At 47.2% G+C, this 25,701-nt stretch overlaps 1 protein-coding gene and 1 long non-coding RNA gene across 2 annotated transcripts in view; one reads left to right on the top strand and one right to left on the bottom strand.

The window, feature by feature from the left end:
• The window catches only part of LOC135828473 (uncharacterized), a 21,048-nt gene extending 13,149 nt beyond the window's left edge, over positions 1 to 7,899 (bottom strand). The window contains exon 1 of the long non-coding RNA XR_010555678.1: positions 7,626 to 7,899. This is a non-coding gene — a long non-coding RNA (uncharacterized LOC135828473). The remainder of the gene's footprint in view (positions 1 to 7,625) is intronic.
• Positions 7,900 to 9,095: 1,196 nt separating this feature from the next.
• The window catches only part of LOC135827833 (plexin-B1-like), a 73,463-nt gene continuing 56,857 nt past the window's right edge, over positions 9,096 to 25,701 (top strand). The window contains exons 1-3 of the mRNA XM_065340262.1: positions 9,096 to 10,426; positions 13,039 to 13,112; positions 25,467 to 25,613. Of these exons, the coding sequence (XP_065196334.1) occupies positions 9,655 to 10,426; positions 13,039 to 13,112; positions 25,467 to 25,613 (993 nt within the window). The 5' untranslated portion in view covers positions 9,096 to 9,654. The remainder of the gene's footprint in view (positions 10,427 to 13,038; positions 13,113 to 25,466; positions 25,614 to 25,701) is intronic.

Below are 25,701 nucleotides of genomic sequence, written 5' to 3'. Positions count from 1 at the left end.
GTTCGACCCGGGTCAGATTTCAACCCGCCATGTGCATAAAATGAATGGCGCGTTTACATGACGCATTGCGCTTGACCCGGGTTGAAATTTCGCCCCGGGTTGATTTCAACCCTCCCCCCAAGGGGAGGGTTGAAACCAACCCGGGTCAAGAAAATCGTACAAACGTACTTCTGTGCGTATCTCGCGCCAGGTTTGAACGGCACTCCAGATGCAAATTTCGCGCGAACGGATTCACGTGACCATACAGGACTGTAGAAGTGGACTTTTGGCGGCATATCAGTATTTGACCCGGGTCAACTGTCTTCATGTAAACGCTCACCTCTTTTGTCTATCGTACAGACTTTCAACCCGGGCTGAACTCGACCCGGGTTGAAATTTCTCATGTAAACACAGCCTAAGACTAAGGCTGTGTTTACATGAGGCGTTTCAACCCGGGTTGAGTTCGACCCGGGTCAGATTTCAACCCCCCATGTGCACAAAGTGAATGGCGCGTTTACATGACGCATTGCGCTTGACCCGGGTTGAAATTTCGCCCCGGGTTGATTTCAACCCTCCCCCCAAGGGGAGGGTTGAAACCAACCCGGGTCAAGAAAATCGTACAAACGTACTTCTGTGCGTATCTCGCGCCAGGTTTGAACAGCACTGCACATGCAAATTTCGCGCGAACGGATTCACGTGACCATAGAGGACTGTAGAAGTGGACTTTTGGCGGCATATCAGTATTTGACCCGGGTCAACTGTCTTCATGTAAACGCTCACCTCTTTTGTCTATCGTACAGACTTTCAACCCGGGCTGAACTCGACCCGGGTTGAAATTTCTCATGTAAACACAGCCTAAGAGACTGTGCTAGTAATGGAGACCTGTGCTTATATTTAATTAGCAAGAGTACATAACCCCCCAGAGTGTGCAACGCCGATCCAGCTCTGTGTAGGGTCTTGGTCGAGCGGAATCGGATCTTCTGATGTCATGCGTACACTTCACACCCGCGCAAGGCCGGTCTCGAGGCAGGGCACCATTGTTTTTGATCCAAGAGTACCCGCGACTCCCCGGGTTCCCCTCAGATGTGTACGGTATTATGACGCAAAGATCCGATTCCGCTCGACCAAGACCCTATGCAGAGCTGGATCAGGCGTTGCACACTCTGGGGGGGTTATACCTGTATATACAGAAGCCTTGCTTGGTATTAAAGGGGAAGTGCATCGATTTTTCGAGTAGGGTCCAGAAGAAAGAGAGAGGTTTTGCATTCCGAATTTCGGAATTATTTTCGGAATGTGGCGGCAGCAGTCGAAAAAGTAGTCGAACTTTCGGAAGTGTGGTGGCGAAAGTGCATGGTTTTCCGAAAATGGATTTTCGGCTCTTTCATGTTTGGGAGTACATATTTGAATACAAAAAAGTGTATTTTTCATGTTTGTATTTTTGCTTTCTGCTGCTCTCGATTATTTGAAAAAATTTCCACGTATGTAGTCAGTTTGATTTTTGCTGGTTTTGCTGCTCTCGCTGATCTCGCCATGTTGACTAATCTTCTCACACTCCATCACACTCTATCTTCCTTTGCCATGGAGCCTACTGACAGTACAAGACAGTAGTTCGCCAACCTCGTCTTCAGCTGTTGGATCACTTGGTCCACCATCAGTACGTCCTCATCTTCGAACCGCACCCAAAAACAGTTTGGCCTGCGCACATGGATTTGATCCTCCTCAGGGAGTCGTAAAATACCAGGACTGGTATTTTACGACTCCCTGATCCTGCTCGCGAAAGGCTAAAGGGACAAGCCCAACTATTTTTGCGGATTTTCTGTCATAAAAAATAAACGTCACAGGCTGCTCTTCGTAGGTGTCCGCGTCCCAGCGGTCCGGGCAAGCGACCGCACCTCAGTGGGACACTTGGCCGTGGCTTTTGTACTGCAATCTGTGGGAGAGCCTTTCCAGGGGTAGTACACACCTGGCCTGGGTACCAGGTATGGACGAATCCCTGGTACATGGTGTTGATCCTTTTTTGTTCCTTTCCTTTTTATTTGTTTTTGCTGAGAAAGAAACGTTGCTGTTTCTGTTCCCGCCAGCGCCTTTGCTCTAGTAAAACATTGCTGGCTGATAAATGGTCATTGCTCGTGATGCCAAAGGTGAAGGGAATCTGGGTTTCTTGCCATTTGCAACTCCCTGTCTCTGAAAATGTAGCTTGTAGCTCCGAGTATGTTAGTTTTTCGACGTGCCAGACCTATTGGTATGAGCTGCAGAGATGAGGAGCAACGAAGGCGTTGGATTAATGCGTTGGATTGATGCCAATAATGGTGTTTATGGCCGGACAACGCCAGCGGTTTTCACTTGTCAGGAGGACAGTCAAGTTGGAGCAGGCAGATGACGGATTATTAATTTTGGCGCATTTTTTTGCAGAGTGGGTGGCTTGCCGAAGAGAATCATCTCAGTACCTCATGGTTACTAGTATCTGACAAATGCCTCTTATTGCTAGTCTGCATTAGAGCATAGCAGAATTGGTCATGTCACAAGTACTAGTAGTGTCAAGACTTGATGTGCTACGATTGTACTCAGATCATGTGGCAACTTCACAGTAATTCGTCCTGCCACTTTACGCTCTCCCGGAATTCCCTGCAGAAGTCACGTGCCTGTGCAGGGGACAACGTGTTTGCATTGCTTACTGATGCAAGCGGATGGAGTGCAGAGCAGATAAGAAGACATAATCTGGCTATTCATATAGCTTCGGCTGCTATTAATTGGCTGGACTCATGGAAACGTGGGCAAGAATCTAAACCAGTCCACGGAAACGATGTGACGCCACACAGGAAGCTAAATGGCGATGCCTTGTGAAAGGATTCTCAATGCACACCTGGTCTACGCCACACGGAATACATCGGATGATAATGACCAAGACAGCTGCCTATGTCTTTCTCTTTCCTCTCTCTCTCTCTCTCTCTCTCTCTCTCTCTCTCTCTCTCTCTCTCTCTCTCTCTCTCTCTCTCTCTCTCTCTCTCTCTCTCTCTATCTTCATCTATATCTATCTATCTATCCAATCTGGGGACAGAACTGTTTCGTCCTTTGTGGACTCATTAGCACAGCACAGAGAAATGAGGCCGAACCTGATTGCAATGAAAAATAAATTCCAAAGCCATATTTAAACCAGGGCCGAATATACTGTGCCAAAAATATCTCTCTATCTATCTCTATCTCTTTATCTCCTTGAGGGCACACTGGGTCCCCTGTTTTCGCAATTCTCCACCTATCAACTCCCTTCTGTGTTTGTGTGTGTGTGTGCGTGCACGGGTGCAGGGTATATGCGCACATATCTTTCCTTCTCTTCCTGTCTTTACCTGGTTTGTGAATCGGCTTTTTAATCATATTTTTTTCGGCTCACTGTTTTATGAGTTCACCTCATTATTGCACACAGGCAAGCAGTCAGGCAGCATTACAACAAATCAGCTTTGCTTCACTCCTGTACAGTAGTGTCTACTACACTCTGCTTTCGCCGCATTCGACAACTCTCAGCACTCTAGATCTGTGTGCATTATGCTGCTACCTACTTGTATTATACTACTTCAGTATTAGAAATCCAACGAACGAAATCTCTCGTATCTGTGTGTCTCCACATGTTTCTCTGTCTGTCTGTCTCTCTATTCTATTAATATATCTATCTGTCTGCCTCTCTCTCTCTCTCTGTGTCTATGTGTCTCTGTCTGTGTCTTGGTTTTTCTGTATGCCTGTCTTTGTCATTCTCTAGCTGTCTGCCTATCTCGTTCTGTCCGTGTGCCTGTCCCTATCTGTCTGTCTGTCCATCTGTCTGTCTGTCTGTCTTCCTTTCTGTTTCTCTGTCTCCATCTGTCTGTCTCTGTTTTTCTGTCTGCTTCTCTTCTTCAGTCTTTCTCTGTGTGTCTCTCTTTGTCCCTCACTCGGTCACTGTTCTCTGTCTCTTTCTTTCTCAGTTTTCTCTCTCTGTTTCTGTGTGTGTGTGTGCGTGTGCGCGTGTCTCTCTCTCTCTTCTCTTCTTCTCTCTCCCCCCCCCCCCCTCTCTCTCTCTCTCTGTGTTTCTCTGAATCTTCGTCACGGCCTTTCTGTCTGCCTGTCTGTGTTTGTCTGTGTAACTCTCCAGCTGTCTCCCTGTTTATGCGCAGCATCCCTCCGTTTCTGTCTTTCTGTGTCTGTCTGTCTGTCTCTATCTCTCTACCAGCCGCTGTTCTACACATAATGAAATTGTGTGGCACCGCGCACGTGGCTATGCGTGGGACATTCACACGCACACACACACACACACATCCGTACGCTCGATCATACAAGTACATGTAGTAGTGAAGAATTCACCTCAGACACATTATTAAAACGTATCTCTCTTTCTCTCTCTCTCTCTCTCTCTCTCTCTCTCTATGCCTGCCACTGTGCTGCATATACAGTTAGTGAAATTGAATGGCACAGAACACGTACATGACTGTATATTTACGCACACATGGGGCATTCACGGATGCACCCACACACACCATGTATACGCCCGTCGCAAGAGAAGCACCAAATCTGCAAATGCACACCCACACACACACACTTGTACGCTCGATCATACAAGTACACACACACACACACTCATACGCTCGATCATACAAGTACAATGTAGATTATGTAGTAGTGAAGAATTCACATCAGAGACATTAAAACGTCTCTCTCCCTCTCGCTCTCTCTCTCTATGCCTGCCACTGTGCTGCATAATATTATACAGATAGCGAAATTGGTGTGGCATATAACATATACATGACTGTATATTTACCCACGGGCCAAGCGTGGGACATTCACGGATGCACACACACACACACACACCACACCACACACATGGCCTGCAGCAAATAACATTTCATAGCTACAAGACCTTCAAAGAAAGTCATGGTGTCAAGAAGATAGACACGTACAAGGATAATTGTAAAGTATAAATTATATTATACATGTACATGTAGCAGGGATATTCTCAGAGAGTCAAACTACCGGATGAAATGGCAAACGAAAGTCTCAACTTCAGAGAGTAGAGTAGAGAGTAGAGTGGGTGGGTGTGCAGACCAGCGAAGGTCATAACAAATTGATAATAACGTGTAACCAATGCCGGCAATGGATAATGTGTGAGCGACCAAAGAGGCGTACATAGCATTACCTGTACCACCATAAACACACCTTGACCTTGCCCATTGCGTAGCAATGATACCGCATTGTTATTTCTCCAGTCCACGACAGAATGACTGATGGCGTTTCAGGTCGCCGCTTCGACGGAACATGCGGCCGCAGGCGCAACCGTAGCCAGCAGCAGAGGGTGCCTTGTGTGGTCGATGGGCAATGGCACGCCACTCCGGATGGTTCTGGGCTGCATCGTACCATCCACATGTTGGTACCGGTGGCTCAACCGGCTCAAAGTCATGCATAACAACGTCCCTCCACCTCTTGCGTGGATCACGCGCGGGGCGCGGGGCAGGCAGTTCACCGAAGAGAACACACTTCGGCAACCGGTGATCTTCCCTCCGTGCCACGTGTCCAAGCCAGCGCAAACGTCATTCCCGTATGATGTGACCAATGTCCTCAGGCACTCCAAGGGCCTTTGCAAGGGCTGAGGACGTTGCGTGGGTCTCCCATTGCTGCCGTCGCGACACTCCAACGATAGATCTGACACATTGATGGTGGAAAAGGTTGAGGTGTCGTAGGTCCGGAGCCTTCGTTGTCCAGGTTGAGGCGCCGTACAGGAGGGTAGAGAGCACCACGGCAACATACACGCGACGACGACACTGCAAACTCAGTGACCGGTTCTCGGATACGGCTTGCTTCAATTGCAAGGAACTAAATACGGCAAGCAAATCGAGGGACATTAGGTGCAAACCTCGTTGTTCTAGTTGTCTAGACTGCACGGGGTCTTGAAAATACTGAGCCTCCACGTTGTATCTGTGTGGCATGTGGCATCCGTTGATCTCGTTTGAGTAGTAGTAGGCATGCACTGCATTATGTTTTGATGAAAGGTTCGATAGCTGATGAATGGGTTTATCATTTGGCTTCCTGTGTGGGTATTGCTTCTGTGGATTGGTTTGGAGCAATGTTCAGATAGTCCAGGCATCAGGCAAATTTATAATGGCGGTCCAAGCTAGTTGAATATCCGGATCACTTTTTCTCATCTGGTCTACACTCCATCCGCTTGCATCCGTAAGCAATGCAAACGCATTGTCCCTTGCACAGGCACGTGACTCCTGCAGGCAATTTTGGGAGAGCGTAAAGTGGCAGGACGGATATTCCCGTGAAGTTACAACATGATCTGAGTATAATCGTAGGCCATCAAGTCTTGACACTACTTGTGACATGATCAATTCTGCTATGCTCAATAATGCAGACTAGCAATAAGAGGCATTTGTCAGATACTAGTAACCATGAGGTACTGAGACGATTCTCTTTAGCAAACCACCCACTCCGCTATAAATGCTCAAATAATCTGTCATCTGCCTGCTCCAACTTGACAAGTGAAAATCGCTGGCGTTGTCTGGGCCATAAAACCATTATTGGCATTAGTCCAACGCCTCCCTTGCTCCTCATCTCTGCATCTCGTAACGATAGGTCTGGCACATCGAAATCTAAAACTAAAATACTTGGAGCTCTTATTTGTTCAAGCTATATTTTCAGAGCCAGGAAGTTGCAAATGGCAAGAAACCCAGCTTCTCTTCACCATTGGTATCACGAGCTATGATCATTATCAGTGAGCAACGTTACTAGAGGAAAGTCGCTGGAGTGAACAGAAAGCTTTCCAAGCAGCAACGTTTCTTTCTCAGCAAGAACAAATAAAAATGAAAGAAGCAACACCAAGGATTTGTCTATCCCGGTATAGGTACCCGGGTGTGTGTAGCCTCTGGCATGGCAAGGTTCTGCCACAGATTTCCAGTACAACGGCCACGGACAAGTGTCCCACTGAGATGCGGTCGCTCGCCCGGACCGCTCCGACGCGGACACCTGCGAAGAGCAGCCTGTGACGTTTATTTTTTTATGACAGAAAACTGCAAAAATAGTTGGGCTTGTCCCTTTAGTCCTACCCATCCTGCTCAACCCCTTCGACGCTCTCCATTTTGTTTTGCATGGCAACCAACCCTTGGAAACGAAGTCGAATCAGATTTTCGGAATGCAAAACACTGAAAATACCGTTTTTCGGAACGCGCTTTTTTCGGAAAAGCACAGTCGAAAATAATTCCGAAATTCGGAATGCAAAACCTCTCTATTTTGATATCGGTTCGAATGGCATATCTCTCGCTTCCATACGATAAGCCAAACTTGCCAAATCGCCAATTGTATGCTCACGTTGCCATAGGGACCAGAGCAGTGATGACGTATGAAAGGCTTAGCTCCTCCACAGAGAAGGTCGATCACTGCAGAAATTGGTCATTTTTCAATTGTCTTATTGTATTTACGATGTGAAAGAAGTGCTGTGTTCAATGCTGTTAGTGTCGTGAACTATTTATCGCCCTTCTCATGCATTTCCCTAGGCTGACTGCGCCTAGGAAATGGTTTCCTCCAGGACAAGATGCTCGGAATTCGCCATCTCTCCTGAGACATTTTCTGCAAACTTTCAAACCTACGACTTTATTTCATTCGTCAATCTCCACCACCCGTCGTCTCACCTGGCTTCAGAAGATGTTACGAGAGATAGCAGAGTCGCCAGGAAGCATCACATTCATCTTCAGGAAGTGGAAAGAGCAAACGGCATGGTCCTTGGTTGGGGGAAATGCTGAACGTCTGATTTGTCCCAACCAAGATTTCAGCATTTTGTTCGTCACTATTTTCGCTTGTCTGCTGGTGTCTCCGCACTCCAGCTTTCTCCTGTCGGTGTCACGTCCCAGTACACAACCGAGAGGACTACTAACAAACAGTTCACTGCACTAACAGCATTGAACACAGCCCTTCTTTCACTTCGTGAATACAATAAACCAATTGAAAATGACCAAATTCTGCAGTGATCGACCTTCTCTGTGGTGGAGCTAAGCCTTTCGTACGTCATCACTGCGCTGGTCGCTATGGCAACGTGAGCATACAATTGGCGATTTGGCAAGTTTGGCTTATCGTATGGAAGCGAGAGATATGCCATTCGAACCGACATCAAATTGTCTTTCTTCTGGACCCTACTCGAAAAATCGATGCACTTCCCCTTTAACATGTTTTTCGATTTTGACAGCATGTTACAAGGCGAGGACGCGTAGTGCTCCTGACTACAACCATAAACCGGTTGGCAGAGTCCCGGTCTTGCGACCATTTGAACCGTATTGGGAAAACCCAGGTTCGGACCCTCGTTACTCTACGGGTTGGTAGGATTTTTATAATTTTCGTTTTTTGTGTTGTAGAAGTCGTCGTGTTGCCGCCGTTGTATTGTTCACGTTGCTGCCGCTGCAGGGATCACGTCTGGAAGGATTTGTGATGTTATTTTCTTGTCTTCCTCTGTAATTAAATTATTTGTAATTTATATTTCTTTTTTCTTTTGTTCTTTTGTTCTTTTGTTCTTTTTCTTTTTTCTTGTCTTTTTCCAACTTCTGCCCATGGCGTCCTTCTCTCAGCTCGTCAGCTGTAACAGTCATAGTCATCACCATGACGACTGTTGTGAGAAGGTGCTCGCTGCCGACGAGGTTGGTGATGTCCCGACGAGGCCATGGGTACTACTACTAGTACTAGTACTCTAGTACTAGTAGGCTCTGGGGGGTTATGACATGTACATGACTTGTACTCTTGATATTAGTTATAATAGAGAATATACGGTATTGCCAGTACGGTAGTACCGTACGTAACTCGTTGTACATGAATGACAATGTGGCCTGTGGAGTGTGGGTACAGTTGCAAGACTGTCAGCACTGCACTGGCTGACAGACTGTGCAGTCACTGAGCCAGGTCACCCCGCTCAGCTATGCAGCATCGCCACTGGTCCGCCAGCACACAGCTAGCCATCAACAATATCAATGATCAAGGTCATGATACGATCGGCTCTACAACTACATCGCCATCGCCATCGGCTCTACATGTACTGTACTGATATGATGCAGTACTACATGTACCATGTCTGTATTGTAGACCAGTACTACGTACTAGTGTGTGTAGTTCCCCCCACTTTCCTGACTCAAAACTGACCGAATGTAGCTAGAAGCAGTAGAAGTGGAACAGGGTTTAGTTTGTCACCGCGGCCGTTTGCAAGAAAGTGTTGCCTTACTGACACAAGCACTGGTCCGGCAGGTAGTCTGGGGTATTCTGCCCGCGCAGGATCTTCGCCACGGAAGGAGGAAATACCAGCGACACGCTGAGTTCGACGACAGCTAGTAAGGTGGCAAGTGTGTGTGCGTAGGTGCTCGAGTCAGCTCGAGCGTTTTCTCCGGAGTAAATATTTTCTTGGCCGGCATGCTGCAGTAAGTTGCGCTCAGGGCCATTGCATTGCGCAGCACAGTGTGTGGCGGACGCGAGTTGCCGCCCTGCTCCCTACGGAAGTTAGCGTCGGAGTGGAAGGAGGAGAGTACCTTGGCTAGGTATCGCTTTCCCCTTAGCTTGCAAGCACAGTAGCATTTGTTGGCGGCCGTACATATCCACGGCATCAGCCCCGTCGGTCACTAGGCAGTAGGCTAGTGGCCTGGCTCTTTTTCGGAAGGAATTGCTGTTGCGGACACTGGAGCAAGCATGTTGCACGCTGGGCTTTCGCACTCCCTGTGCGTGGCAACGGTCGTGTTGATGCTAATGTTGACAACAGTGGGCACAGGTGGCCAAAACATGGCCTCCCTGACTGGCCTGAGCGGACGCACAGTGGTTCACAATACGCGGGTCTACGCCGCTACAAGCAGGGGACTAGAGATCTTCAACACGTCTCTGGGTAGAGTAGCGACTGTTCTTATGGGCGAGCAGGTCTTAGCCATCAGCGCAGTCGATGACCAGCAGTTTTTCGTGTGCTATCGCGGAAGCCAGTCGCGCTGCGAGGTACGACAGCTCTCCAATCCTACTGTAGCCACAGCGAGCATTAACATGAGCGGTATATTCGTGCCGTCACTCGACTATGCCACCCTGAGCCGGTCAAGCGTGCTTCCGCGCATCGCGGACAACACCTTCTATGCGGGATTTCCCACCGCGGCAGTCAATGGAAACCAGGCGCGCACGGCCATCCGCTTCACGAGATCCGCGGCGACGCTTAACATCATCGCTAGCTTAATCATCGATCCAGACGCTAGCGTGCCGCGATTCGGCGACTTTGTTAACAGCTTCACCGTAAATGGCGGCGCGTATTTTGTTTACAACCTTCCGAATGTGCAGGTCGGTTCGCGACGGGTTGACGTCGGGTTCATCGGTCACGTCTGCCTCACCGACGTTGGGTCTTCCGTTCCCTCGGAGTACCCGAAAATGTACGGCGGCTGGGCTCAGGTGTCTCTTCCGTCCTGGGATTCGTCGTCCAACCTTGGGCGTAAGTACTGGCAACCGACTAGCCGAGTACGCACCACACACGCGTAGAATGTACGGCGCTGCTCAATGAAATCCAGTCTAGTCTCTCCAGTTTGCGCCTCGCACCATTTCGCAGCCCAGCGTTCGCAGGTCTAGGGCCGCGCAACGCCCGGCAGGTGCTGGATTTCGTTGAGCAGCTCTGTACATTTGTGATTTGGTTTGGCCTGCACCACTGATAGTGACACAGGGCGTGTTCAAAAGCATGCCGCCTCCCCCTTACCGCGTATGAGTTCAGCGTGATATTTGTCGCCTATTCATAAACTGGTTTAAAAATTCATAATGTAACAAACTCTCCTCCGCCGTGCGCTCTCAGAGCCGACCACTGCTACCCTGGGTAGCCGTTACTCGCACACCAATAATTTCAAACAACGAAGGGGTCACGGGTAAAATATTTCCCTTCTGATAGCTGCTTCGCCTATCAAAGGCTATAGTCAGAGAATGGTGTCACTCACAGTTGTATAGGGCTTGAAAGTGATGACGTCAAAACGGCCAGGGAGTAGTAAGTTGACATCAGATTTCTATTTTTGGATCCACTAAGGTGTGACTTTGCTATTGCCTAAGTATGTGGGTGCATAGCAACCCACTCATGTCGCATGCAGGTGTGACTTTTATTTCGCCACCAGTTGTAACCCCGCCCTCAGTAGCCAAATCAGTCAGTTTCACTGGCTACATCACCATGCTGTGGGTAAGACCGCTTGAAATGTGCTTGGATCCATACAAAAACCGGATCCAAGTGGATCCAGTTTTTGAATTTTTGAAATTCTTGCTATGCTGTGACGTAGCACTTTCAAGCCCTATTGCCGAATGGTGTCGCTCACAGTTGTATTGCCGTTCATATTGTGGTTACTGTACACGCAGAAATATTCGTCTTTTTCGTCCAAGGAGCTGTGGGTCTAAATTAAATGCCAGACTAATGTCGATTTGTCCAGCTTTTCAATACACTCTTATGATCCATGGACGAAATTTTCAACCGGACGAACTCCCTTTCTTTGGAGTTGGACGAAATTATTGACCGACGAAATTTTCTGCCTGTACAGTATTGTATAGCTTGTTATTTTAGGTGCAGTAAAATTTCGGTATCAGGCATTCAGGTGTAATGTAGAATTAGGTGACCAGCGTTCCCTGCACATACCGTGCATACTCCAGTGCCTATTTTTGTGTAATCTAAATTTAGGTGCCAGGTTTCTCCACCGAAATTACCGCCATTTAAATTGCACCGAAAAGTAACGTGTTATGCAGTGCAATGTGATCGCATGAGCTGATTGTTTATTAACTGGTGGTGTTAGTGGACAGTATAGCGCAACTTGTAGTTCCTTGGTCTTTCTCTTTTGTATAGGTTATACAGTAATTCGTAATGATTAGACAGGTAGAAGACTACAGGTGCGTTCGCACATTCGCCTTACCACCGCCTACGCAATTACATGTATGTTGGGAAACTTGACCAGCGTAGAGAATATTGAGCAAGTCGAGAGGAGAAAATGATTTTTTTAAAGTCCTAACCAACAGTGCAAGCTGAATCCTCGTATCAGGGAACGGTGCTATTTCATTTGGAACACGCGCGCGGAGAACTTGGTAATTGACGAAGAAATAACTTTACCAAAAACAAACAGCGTGGAGACGATGAGAGAGCTTGAAAGCTCAGAGCTCTTGCTACGCTTTTGTTTTTGTCTAGGTCATCATGCGCGTTATTCGAACTGATAGGAACGTCTTTGCAATACGATAACCGGGTCCAGATTTTTTACTGCAAAGACGTTCCTATCAGTTCGAATCACACGCATGATGACCTAGATAAAAGCTAAGCATAGCAAGGGCTCTGAGCTTTCAAGCTCTCTCGTTCCTATTTTAAAGCTATAGAAAAGAAACATTTGAAAATGAACTCGGATGGAGAGCCGAGGATTAAAATTCAGCAGAAACTGAGGACCAAAGGTTTATAAGTTACCCGTAGTTGTCCGAACACTGGCAATTATAAGCTTGATATTGATGAGTTGTAACGTGCGTAAGTTAGCACAATAATGACTACTATTGTACTGACATTCAACGACCTGGTGGTTAGCTCCATTACGCCTTGAACGTGCTACCAACAGCCTTCCAGCTCGGAAGGTTCTAAGTTGTGAAATAGCTTGAGAAAGGGGAAGGTGAGCGCACTCAGGACGAAAACAAGCTAAACACAATATCTACGATAAACTTGAGCCTCCCAAAATGGGTGGTTGTTTCGCGTTCTTGAAGTGAGCCGTGGCCGTCCTGTGTCGTAGTCCTTCGTCTATATTCATCTTCTAGTCACAGCTAGCATTCTTAGTTCGCTTTGATGTTCAGCTTGTTTTCGTCTTGAGTGCGAATCATTTGGACTGGCTTGTTAGTTAATATCAATGTGAGAAATAGCTGTCTTCTGCACCTCTCCAGATTGTTGACCTTGCTTGTGTGTGTACGTGTGTGTGCGTGCATGTGTGCGTGTGTTTGTATTTGTGTGCTTGCGCAATCGCACGGTTTGCTGGGTGTACGTGTGCGCACGCGCGCGTGTGTTTTTTGTGTTGATGTACACGTGTGTGTACGTATGTGTCTCCACTGGCTATCTAGTTGTGGGCAATACTATAGTAGACGCTCACCTTGACAGTGCGTCGATTTACATAGCGTTTCGATCAACTCCTCAGGTCAGTGATGTCATCTCAGCAGATGATCTTTGCGTTTGTGGAGATATGTGGCAGTGTGTTCGGTTCGACTCATTCAACTCTTCGTCTCCACGTTGACTTTCCCGTGTACACGCTCAGTGAAGCCTGTCTAATGCGGCCATTCGCACGACGTGCAAACATTCGCACGCATGTAACCAAGATAACACTAGCAAACCGTTATCCAGTTCACAGGGTGCTGGGCAAACTTTGCAACCGTCAATGTATCCATAGTGACCTCCTGAAAATGCCGGGAAATCTAAAATTTTGGATTTTTGTTTGTGCACGCACGGCATTTGCAGTACGTACTTTCAACCGACACTTTTGTTGGCGTGCAAAGTAGAATCGTGGCCACAAGGGCCCCGGCCGAGTTCAAAAATCAGTTGCACGCTTGTGTCCAAGTTTATCGTATGCGAGTAAATATCCTTGGAAACGATACAATAAAAGTGACTTTGCACGTCATGTGAATGGCCTATAAGGCAACCGCTAGGGGTGAAACGATTAGTTAGAATATTCGAGTAATCGTTCGAAAATTTTAAACGAAGGAGCATTCAAAATTTTGTACTCGACCGTTTTTTTGTTGTTTTTTCTATGTGAAAAAGAGGCTGGTGCGACTTCGGCGATAGTAGGGGAAGAATGTGTTGCTCCCTACATGGGAGCTCGCGGTTTTCCTGCCGACTTGAATTCTATAGTCATTCATTAGAAACTGGCACCCTAGCTTTTTGGTGTCTCTCTCGCATAGTTGTAGATATCGTGAAAACAACAGTACGTCCTGCATTGTGTGACCCATGCAATTACTCCTTGCCACATTTGAGGCCAGAAAAGTCCAAGAACAGGGAAATAGAAATTCAGCCAGGTTTTACAAAATTAGGACAGGTATGCCATGGCAAAATGTATGGAGAAGCAGATCCAAAACCCAGATTTTTGAGATTTAACCCCTTTAGCGCGAGCGTCGTACTAGTACGACGCACATGAGTTGCATGCCCCACGGCCGTCGTACTAGTACGACGCGCGCTGTACACTGTACAGTGAACCTGCATCTCATAGTCGTGGGGTCCGTGTTGAGTCCATAGTGACTTGTTCAAACTATCGTAACTCACTCAATACTTGGTCGATTCTCACAATCGAAACATGTATCTGCAAGAGAAAACTCTCAGCTGGCGATAGAAACAATCGCCGAAGCGATGCGACCACCGGTTGTTGAGATATGCGACTCGACACGGCAAATTTCAACTCGATTTATTTGCGCAGTCTGCAGAACGCGCATCTCATAGTCGTGGGGTCCGTGTTGAGTCCATAGTGACTTGTTCAAACTATCGTAACTCACTCAATACTTGGTCGATTCTCACAATCGAAACATGTATCTGCAAGAGAAAACTCTCAGCTGGCGATAGAAACAATCGCCGAAGCGATGCGACCACCGGTTGTTGAGATATGCGACTCGACACGGCAAATTTCAACTCGATTTATTTGCGCAGTCTGCAGAACGCGCATCTCATAGTCGTGGGGTCCGTGTTGAGTCCATAGTGACTTGTTCAAACTATCGTAACTCACTCAATACTTGGTCGATTCTCACAATCGAAACATGTATCTGCAAGAGAAAACTCTCAGCTGGCGATAGAAACAATCGCCGAAGCGATGCGACCACCGGTTGTTGAGATATGCGACTCGACACGGCAAATTTCAACTCGATTTATTTGCGCAGTCTGCAGAACGCGTATTTTCCATCATGGATCACTTGTGCGCTACCTGCTGCCATGGAAACAAGATTCAAATGATGGTAGTGGATCCCGTGAGTCCTCACAAAAAATTTGAGCTCGATACGAGCAAGGAGACCGAAATGGCAGCTGAATATTTGAGCTTGGTTAGTCTTGGCCGTGCTCAAGTCTGTCGAGCGCGTGGATGAAGTTTGCCAGACTGTAGCACGGGGTTTTGGTTTCGCTCCGAGCTAGGTTTGACACCAGTTTGTCACTCGTCTCAAGACCTTTCCAGGAAGCTCAAGATCGTGGAATTCGTCCAAGGGAAGGTAAAGTTATCGATCCTTGAGCAGCTAGTACTTTCATGGGAAAATGCGACTTTTACAGGTGTTGTCGCGTGGGGCGCGCTCAGGTAGCGTCGTGCTAAAGAGGTTAAAGTGGTTTTTTGATCCTCAATTCGGCCCAAATCCGACTTTCAAAAGCCAGCGGCCAGTTCCGATGAATGGACTGTAGTATTGGCATTCCATTTTCAAAAGCTTTTGTTGTACCGCTCGCCCACTGGTATGCATGCATTATGCATGCCTTTGAGTCAGTATTTTATGACTTGGACGATGCGATCACCACAGCAAGTAATAAGTTAGTTAGTTATGAGGTACGGAAGGACTGATGAAAATCTTTACTTTACACTCTGTACAAGCCGTTGGCGACTTTTGTTCTATGGTCACGGATAATTGTTTTCCGAATCAGTGGAGAACTCACAAATTTAGATGAAATACTCGAAATAATCGGATACCCGATGGAATAATTATTATGAATGAGTGATCGATTGGTCAAAATAGATACTCGTTTCACCCCTAGCAACCGCTCAAGGGACCTTCAAAACTTGATCCCTGTGTACAGCCGGTCTCCTTATCCAGGGTCATTGAACTGGAAAATGGTTGTTGTGGTCTTCTAGACAGGTGGTCTCTTTATCCAGGGTCATTGGACTGGAAAATGGTTGTTGTGGTCTTCTAGACAGGTGGTCTTCTAGACAGGTGGTCACCTTTTGAGAGCGGTCACCTTGGCAGGTTTTACTGTAGTAGTTAAATCTCGGTTATGGATTCTTGAAATTCTGTTCAGGACTTTCTTGCGACATGTTTTAATCATATGAATAGGATGCTTGGAGAGCTGAAGCTGACGGACAGAACTAGCCTAAGGCCGCGGGCACACTGAAACGAGGCACGTTTGGCTTCAGGCGCGTACGCAGGGTCACCTCTAGGGAGGTTTCCAACCGAATCCTAAACAATGAGTTAAACCCGTTTTAGAACAAGGTCTGTCTCGTTGTCCAGGAAACGACCAATCAGCGACGTTCCCGCCAAGGGCCTTGTCAGAGTTTAAATAGCCCGCTCAATCGTAATTTCACTACTCTTGATGCCGCGTCGACGGCCTTGGATTACTTTAAAGCCCGCTGAATATCCTCACTTTCAACTCGCACAACTTCATGTACGCATTACAGTACGGTGCAGATAATGAACTTTGCACAAAATGTATGGTGTACTACTAAAAGCTACCCATTTCAAAAGTGTGTACGGCTTTTGCCTCCCGTACCGTTTTCTACAACTATGTCGACCTGAAAAAGACGAAAATAGTATGGACCCGCTGGGGTGGGCGTTTGCAGCGGACTTTACGGTACTCTTTCACCTGTACGATTTTCCTTTCTCAACAGCTGGCTGAACCCCATAAAAACAGAAGATCACAGTCATTAATGGTACCGAAAAGGGGCTCTCAAAGCCCCTAAATAGCTCCACAAACTACGAATAAGAATGAAGGTCGCAATAAGAGCCCAGCATTCCATTTGCTTCTATTCTCACTTTTATTAGTCCTCAGTGGTGCCGAGTTACCAGAAGAAAATACTCTATCATACGATTCATACCACACCAATTCTCTCTTCACACAAACCACAAAACTACCCAATATATCAGGGTACACAAGCATAATGCAAGTGAGATACAAATGCATGTAACCTCGTTCTAAAATAGTTAGTGCATGGCAGGGAGGGCTTGTTAGTGCCCGACAGGTTAGCCTGAGGGCCGTAATAACTAAAGAGCCCGAGGAAATTTTCAAAATTATGCATTTTTTCGTGTTCTTTGGATCATAACTTCAGTTCTACTCACTCAATCTTCATTATTTTGGGCTTCCTGGAAGTGAAAAGGTACCCGGGAGAGAATGAGGTCGACCATGATAGCCAGGACACAGTAAAGTCATGTACATATCCAGCGCTATCGGTAGAGTGCAGCGACGGTGCGAAAAATGCCCCAAAGGCCCAAACGTAAACGCGTCCTGCTCCAGCGATTTCGTTTTTCTTGATAGCAGAGTTTCGATTTTTTGCTGTGTACTCTTGACAATATCACAAGTGAAGCCCCTGCAAATTTGAGCAAGTCAGCGTGACAGAAAGTCTCAAATTCTCGATACTCAAGTCGCACTGCGCGCTTTTGAAATTGCCGAGATCGCGGCTCTACTTACTTACGAATGATTTATCTCAAGAGAAATTGCTCGCAGCGCGTCGCAAATTGTTTCAACCGACAGCTGAGAGTTTTCTATTTGACCTGGATATTTGGATCATTGGATTTGAGCGAGATTTGAGCGAGATTTGACAGAGTTACGCGATCTGTTGACGTGTTGCATTCTTGCCAGATCGATCGTGCGCCCTACCAAAAAATGCCCAAAGACGTTGCTCGTATGGAACATTTCGAGGTTTCCGGGCAACGCCCCCCCCCCCCCCCCCCTGCGTACGCGCCTGGGCTTGTTATTGCTGGCTTAGCTGGCGTGCGTGCTCCCTGGTTTAAGCGGTCCCACCAGGCATTGAGTGCAGTGTCTCGACTGGCTTGTTTCTGCTCGCCAAAGTTTGAAAATCTCAAAGCACACATCGAAGTTCGTAAGAAATTGGAAGCTAAAGACATGTAACATAGTATGAAATGAAGAAAGAAAAGAAGCCATGGACCCTAAATTTCAAAACGTGTTTTTCTTTCTGATTGTTTGGTGTACGCGGAAAAAATGTCTACGGTTTACCAGTCCTTCCTGATGTAAAAACATTCTGCGCTCCCTTTTGCTATCCCTGGCCAAGTTCAATCCACAAACGGACACACGACGATGCTGACGACAACGTAGCCATAAGCCCATGGGCTAATATATGAAATAATGCATTTTCCGGGAAAATAAATCAGTATTAATGGTTCGTTTTTATAGGAGAACATGTTGAGCCGTGGATGAAATATATAAAAAAGGACACGTCTCTTCTTGTAGTACATGCCGGAATGCTGTGATGGGCATTGCATCGGTACTTGTAGCTGGATTCACCTTACTTTGTTCTTCTGGCCCATCTCGGTGTGCTTTTCTACACTGCTCGGTACCGTAGCTGGAGTGCTAGTAAGTACAGTGCTGGCAACTTAAACCCGACCCCCTTGCCGGCGCGGCGAGCCGGCAAGGGGGTCGGGTTTCAGTTGCCAGCACTGCACTTATCACAGGCATCTACAGCCGTAAGGCATCATGATTATGAGAGGCATGACACACGTTGCAGACGATCAGTCTTTCCGGAATCAATAAAAGTACAGTCTCCTTTGCTACCATAGGGCTGGCGACCTGTAAACAAATATAGAAGAACCGTCAGGCGAAATAGCACGTCATAGTACATTTGAGATCAGCGGGAAGAAGATGACGACGTCCACTAATTCAGTATCTGTGCACACGAATCTGCTGTGTGTGTGACTCTGTGTGTCAGCTATGATATCATCTTCTGTGGTTCCATGCCTAGCATGTACGTCTGAACCATCCTGCAAAGTTTGAATGACGTAGGTTGAGCGATCGATCCGCGAAACATACTTTTTGAAATTCTCTTCATAGTATATCTTCCACCACTGAAATTTCGAATTTCTTCGAAAAAAGTGCTGAGAGGGGTGGCTTGCAACCTCGATATGGCTTGTTCCAGGCATGCTTTGGAGCCATCTTCTGTTGAAGTAGTGGCAGGGATCTGCCCTGCAACTGCTACAACAAAAAATGATTCGATCTGAGAAAGGGTGAGACCGCGAATCTCCGTTGAATATTGAGTATTTCAAGCCTTTTCACGACGAAGATGGAGTTCTTTTTGGAGATGGACGGCGCGGCAAAGGACATGGTGTCCGACTTCTGGCGTCTGTTGAAGCCAGGGATCATTTGTCCAGTCAGGTCGGCAGCCTAACCGTCGGTAAGCTTGTGTTTGGATCCCGTTCTGCTCGATGTGGTAGATCACAAACAATTTGATATCGCACAAATTGATCTCAGCATCGTGCGTACGGTATTTTATATTCAGAAAATCCCAAAGTGTCTCTGTGTGGCCGTCCTATGCCACGAGAAACTCCAATCAGGCTCCTATGTCCTCTGCCTTCATGATTGAATGTCCACTTCGTTTGAACAACGAACACATCAATCGAGGAGGGCTTTGCAATGAAAAATACAGCTATACTGGAGCTAAAAAAAGAAAGAAAAAAACGTGCTCAGGATGAGACTCGAGTACACGCATACTCTCCCAGCAGGTGAAACGCAAATTTTTGTGAAAAATGCGTGACGCCGACTGACCAGTAATTTCGCCTGACGTGTGCGGTACTGTTGGGCGCCGAAGAACTGGGGGTCAGGGTTCTAGCCTAGCCCGTTCTTATTTTTAGCGAACACAGCAGTTTCGTTCTCGTTCGATGGTCCAGTCTTACATGTACATTTATGCAGAGTTATACGTCTGAGTGTACATTATAGTGTACATTACGGTTTCCGGTCTTATCTGCAAAAATCCAGCCTAGAGTCTGTTTCAAAAAGATTTGCAATCCTGGCGATCGCCCGGGGAGTTTGCCGTCTTACCGTATGAGCGCTCGAGCGCTGCCTGGAAAAACTCACTGTGAACTCGAAGAAATATTCCGCGCGAAAGCATGAAAAATGACAACTCACTCGCGTCGGTGCATGTACGTCTGGTTTACAACAAACGAGTTCTTCCTTGTATTGATATGGAGTCAGAGAGGATACGTCGAAAGTGTGGTAAATGTTGACGAGCGGGATGGGTCCCAATTCGTTTTGTGCTCAAATAGTTTCTTTGAGCTGCGATGCAATTTACTCTCACCATGTGACGAAAACGACATCGACACAGACTCATTCCCAAGGCCATGACTTGGCAAAGCTATCCGTGTGACTTCGACAACATCTTGAGAAAAGCAGGCGCCTGTAAAAGCTGATAGAAGACGGCGTTGACGCCTAAATTCAAATAAATTGGCGATCTTGAAATACTAAAATAGTTCTCAAAAAGAAATCGATCGATCGATGTGCTGGTGTATTCAACAACACGTAGCTACAGCGCAATGACTTCCGTGTTCACTCACACTGTTTCAGTGCTGTGGGTGTGTTCAGAATCACATGGCATGAGCCAGTCAAGTGTCAGTCAGTTCGGCAGGAAACGCTAGCTCCAACAACAAGTCGTTTGGCTCAGCCACCTTTTGTCTTGTACATCACCAAAAACAATGAAAAAAAAGTTTGACTTGAAGATATTACAGGGTGCGACAGAGCTCTCGGCCATTGAAGAAAATGTTGAGTCACCTCCACCATCACACTGCGCTCTTTAGCCGACTAGACCCTCCTGCACACAACCATCACCATTGCGAGGACACTTCCGTAGACGATATTGATAAACTCCTTCAGACAGCTGTTTCGCTAATACATAGCTCATCAGTGAAGGTAGATGTTGAATGATTAAAAATATAGACCAAACTGCTATTATATAGGGGATTTCCACATACAAAACTGGAATAGCTGAGGTGATAACGCGGGAAAAGGAAAGTGTGAAGTACTGTTGACGCGCATTGGACATGCATGCAGCGTGTCAGCGGCAGTGGGTGATGGGCAGATAACAAGGTAGCTTGCGGACAACATCGGTGGCATGAAGCCTAGTGACTGCCAAGCGTCTTGGCGCGACGGGCGAGCAGTACAGTGTCATGCCCCAGGGGCTGATGTGGCTGTCGACGTCGGCGGGTCGTGAGGTGCGTTCGCAGGCCTTCATGGCGCTCGGACAACTGCAATACTAGTACACAGACTCTCACTAGCTACATAGTACTCTGATTCTGGCACGTTATTTCTGCATTGAATAGTGATTGATTTTCCGCGCCGAATTTCCGACGCTGCATGCATGTCCAATGCGCGTCAACAGTACTTCACACTTTCCTTTTCCCGCGTTATCACCTCAGCCATGCCAGTTTTGTATGTGGAAATCCCCTATATAATAGCAGTTTGGTCTATATTTTTAATCATTCAACATCTACCTTCACTGATGAGCTATGTATTAGCGGAACAGCTGTCTGAAGGAGTTTATCAATATCGTCTACGGAAGTGTCCTCGCAATGGTGATGGTTGTGTGCAGGAGGGTCTAGTCGGCTAAAGAGCGCAGTGTGATGGTGGAGGTGACTCAACATTGACTTGAAGATAGTTTGGGGTTTGAACTCACAACTTCATGGTCAGCAGACAGCATTCATAACCACAAGGCCAAAAAGGAAAGGATAAATCGTGAGTTTTGATAAAAAATCGATAATGGCTTTTTTTACTACAAAGCACTGGCCAGCAACATAAAAGGGGAGGTAGACAAAATTGGACAAGCGAACATTGACAACACAGAGGAGCCTGGCATGCGTGCCGATGAGGTAGGTCAACCTCCCCCGACCTAGTGGTCTCGGGTTCAACAGTTGGTCTACGCATCAGGAAGGGGAAATGGACAGAGCAAGGGAGAATGAGCATGAGGAGCTTCCCAGGAGAGGAAGAGTGAGAGAGAGAGAGAAACAGAAAATGATAATAATAGAGACAACCGGTTATTCTCAGTGCTGGTGGACGTCAGTGGCCCATAGCCAATTGGTCTGGCGGAGGTGATGGTAGGCCTTGGTCTTGAATGTCGGCAATTTCTTGAGAGTTGGGCGTTCGGCGAGGATTGGGGCAAGCAGTGTGTTCCAGCTCTCCAGGACAAAGTATGGGAAGGAGCGGCGGATGAACTCTGGACTGGAGTCCGGCAGAGGAGTTGCGAGTTGGAAAGAGTGGCCACCGAGGGACTGGCGTTGCCGGCGCGTCCGGGGTGCAGCGTTAACTCTTGCTGGGGGAGTTAACATGTTGGTAAGCAGAGCTGGACCTGGTATGCATTGCAGCTTATACAGGTAGCACAGCCCGTAAACATGCCTTCGGATTGCCAGGCTGGGGAGCAATGAGGGGCCAATAACCTTCATGGCTCGACGCTGGACCAGGTCCAGCTGATGGAGGTGACAATGTGCCGCACTTGCCCAGACGAGAGGAGCGTACTCCATTATAGGCCGTACAAATCCTTTGTACACAGTTAGGCGCCCTGCACTGTCCAAGATCCGAGATGCCTCCAGGGGCGGATCCAGGATTTTTTCAAGGGGGGTTCAGTTTTCTTCCGCCCTTATAAAGGGCGAAAGAAACGGGCTTTTCCAAAAAGGGCCGAAAAGGGCGAAAAAAGGGCGGGCACCTTTGGGAAAGGGCTAGAGGATAGGCGCTCTGATCCCATTGTCGAGCGCTCGAGCGCAGGTAGTGCTTCAGCCATTTCAAGGCAGTGTTGCTGCGCTCATTCTCCGCAGAGGTGACGGGTAGTGTTGAAGCAATCCGGAGGAGGACGTGGATGTTCGGGAAAACATCAGCATCGCAATGCACAAGAGCTCGTGGGGTAGCTGGAAGTGCACGAGACTTCTGTGCTGCGTCCTTCCATTTCCTGACCCACTTTCGGATGTCAGTTGATATAGTTGAAGAGCTTGGCAGATCATCAGAGTACGTGTCGACCAAGCGTTGAATGTTGGCAAGTAGGCCTTTCCCATATCGGCCGGCCGAAAAATTCGCCGAAAGTAGCCTTTTCAGAAAATCGCCGATCCTTTCGCCGAATTCTGAGATTTTACCGAGAAATCGCCGAATATACATGTACATGTAATAATAATAATATCTTTATTAGGATGACCCAGAGGCTTGTCGCCTATCAATACCTTATAAGCTTATTCCTTGGACTTTTGCTGACTTGGCTCCTAGACCACAAGTACAAGGGGTTCACCGCTTTGAAGGGTGTACATGTACATGTACATGTATTATGCATGAGCTAAAGTGAAAGTACATGTAGTACAATGTACATGTTTTGCAGGGTCGTGGGCAACTGGCCATGACCGCTCGTGTGCGCCTGCGTCACGGCCCGTGGGCATTTCCCAAATCTGCCGGCCGAAACATTGGCCGAAAATAGTGGTTTTGAAGAAATCACCGATCTTTTAGCCGAATACGCAATTTTCGCACTGAATTCGCCGAAAATTGATGTTTTAGTGCCTCAATAGCATGCAAATACAATTTCTGTAATCATTACTTGCTTGCGAAAGATGGCTGCGACTTTAGAGCCGAATTTCTGTCAAAAGGCCTTAGGCCTGTGGGGATTGCCCTATCAAAAATTTAATAATTATAATAATACGAAGTAGTGGTTGCGACTTCGGCGATGATTTGTAAGAAAGGTTTGCTCCCCACACCGGAGCTCGCGCTATTCCGCTCGCGCTATTCCGCGGAGCGTCTCTGTAAGTTTGTATCCCTGGTGATGTTTGTGCCTGGAGAGCACTATATAAGTGGTGCTCTTCAGGCACAATCTTCCTCAGCCTACTCAAGCTCAACTGATGAGGGGTGAATTCCCCGAAACACTGTGTATTGAGCAGGGAGTGGTGCTTTCTTGCAGGTTTGCCGAGTCGAAGGTTCGATGGACTTCTCGTGTGCTCTGGATGGCAGTCGTGAGTCAGTCAAGTGTCAAGTAAAGTCGGCGGAATAGCGCGAGCTCCGGTGTGGGGAGCAAACCTTTCTTAATAATAATAATAATAATAAGTTCCACCTTATACAGAAATTTTCAGCCGATTCTGGCGATTTTTTCAGCCGATCGAAAAGCCGAAAAGGCCAAAATAAATGGCCGATTTGGGAATGGCCTATAGGGCTTGAAAGTGATGACGTCAAAAACGGCCTGGGAGTAGTAAATTGACATCAGATTTCTATTTTGGATCCACTAAGGTGTGACTTTGCTATTGCCTCAGTATGTGGGTGCATAGCAACCCACTCATGTCGTATGCAGGTGCAACTTTTACTTCGCCACCAGTTGTCACCCCGCCCCCACTAGCCAAATCAGTCAGTTTCACTGGCAACATCACCTTGCTGTGAGTGAGACCGCTTGAAATGTGCTTGGATCCATACAAAAACTGGATCCAGGTGGATCCAGTTTTCGAATTTTTCAAATTGTTGCTATGCCATTGCTATGGAGTGACGTACTTGTAGCACTTTCAAGCCCTATTGGCAAGGTGTTCGTCTGAGGATCATATCAATGTAACATCTGCATGATTCAGCTCGGGCTATACATGTATATGCGCTACGGCCGGCCAGGATCCTAGGAGCAATTCGCATGCCTGGTGTTTGTAAAAAAAAATAAAAAAAATGCACCATGGTCGGAAAAATTTTAGGGGGTTCGTTCGAACCCCCCGAACCCCCCCCCCCCCTGGATCCGCCCCTGGCCTCTCGGAGCAGGCCGAGTCGCTGGTTGGCTTCCAGGGCAAATTGTAAACCATGGGAAAAGGCCGGAAACCTGGCCGAAATTCTAACTCCTTAACGGCTAGTCCAATTGTTCCGAAACCTTCACAGAACAATTTGCCGTGTCCTAACAAGCCATTCTATGTACTCTGTTGTCCAAATTTCTCCTATCTTCATACTTTTTAAGACCAAAACCTGATTGTAAATCTTTTTGAAATGGACTGTAGGCCGTTCTTAAAAGTTGGTGAAATTCTAGTCTGACCGTTCTTCGGCGCCCAACAGTGCTGTAGGCTTTTGGGGTTGATAGGGTGGGCGTTTTTGGTGTGCTCCTCACAGTCTGGTTGGGTGTGGTGGCTTCCCTTCGCCTCGAATTACAGCCACAGCTATCTCCACTGTAGGGCAATGATCTACGAATCCATGGTCATCAGTCAAAAGTCAAACAAAGAAATATGAAGCGGCTGGATACGTGCATGCAGAAAGGCAAAATCCAAAGACCAACGCAAGAATGAACATCAATCTCAAATTCAATGTTTGCTTTTTTTTGGCTTGTTTTTGCCTCTTTTTGCCTCCTTTTGCTTGTTTTGACTTGTCTCCAGCCGAGCGTCACGCGATTCCCACACGAAACGTGAATTATCATTTTTTTTGCTTTTTTTGCTCGGTTCTGCTTGCTTTTGCTTGTTTTTGCTTGTTTTTGCTCGGTTATGCTCGGTTTTGCTTGTCCGGTGTGTTGGTGCGCACACGTCCACTTTCTCCCAGTTTTGCAAGCTGGGGGCTGGGAATTCAGCTGCATGAAAAACGGCCGAGAGCCCGCTAGTGCTGAGATGGCGGCAGAAGCTGTTGGCATAGGCCAACATCGCCGAGCAAATTCTAAATGCTTTTCCTTTGTTTGTTTATATGCGCATGCGTCTGTGGGGTCATGTGCATCCGTGTGCTTGTGTGTGTGTCTGTGCGTGTGTGCTTGTGTGTGTGTCTGTGTGCTTGTGTGTGTGTCTGTGCATGTGTGTGTGTGTGTGTATGTGTGTGTGTGTGTGTGCGTGTGCACGAATGCTTATATCACGTGTTCACACAGGTCCCAGGCTTTATCTCCACCATCCCGGTTGCCAACCTGCGCCTTTTGTTTGCCAACACACTCCATAGCTGTAATTTTAAACTGGAAGGCGCCAGAATAGCAGAGTATATCAACATCACGGCCAAATGTGGAGATCGTGAAGCTTTTGTAAGACGAATGAGGGCTCATTTTCAAAAACAACATGTAGAAATTACCGAAAGAACAGAGGTTATGTTGCTTGAATGATCAACCTGTA

This window comes from Sycon ciliatum, chromosome 12 (genome assembly GCF_964019385.1).
Source record: "Sycon ciliatum chromosome 12, ocSycCili1.1, whole genome shotgun sequence".
Taxonomy (NCBI): Eukaryota; Metazoa; Porifera; class Calcarea; order Leucosolenida; family Sycettidae; genus Sycon; species Sycon ciliatum.
Note: the sequence above shows the minus strand (reverse complement) of the source record. Positions and strands in the feature narration are given on the sequence as shown.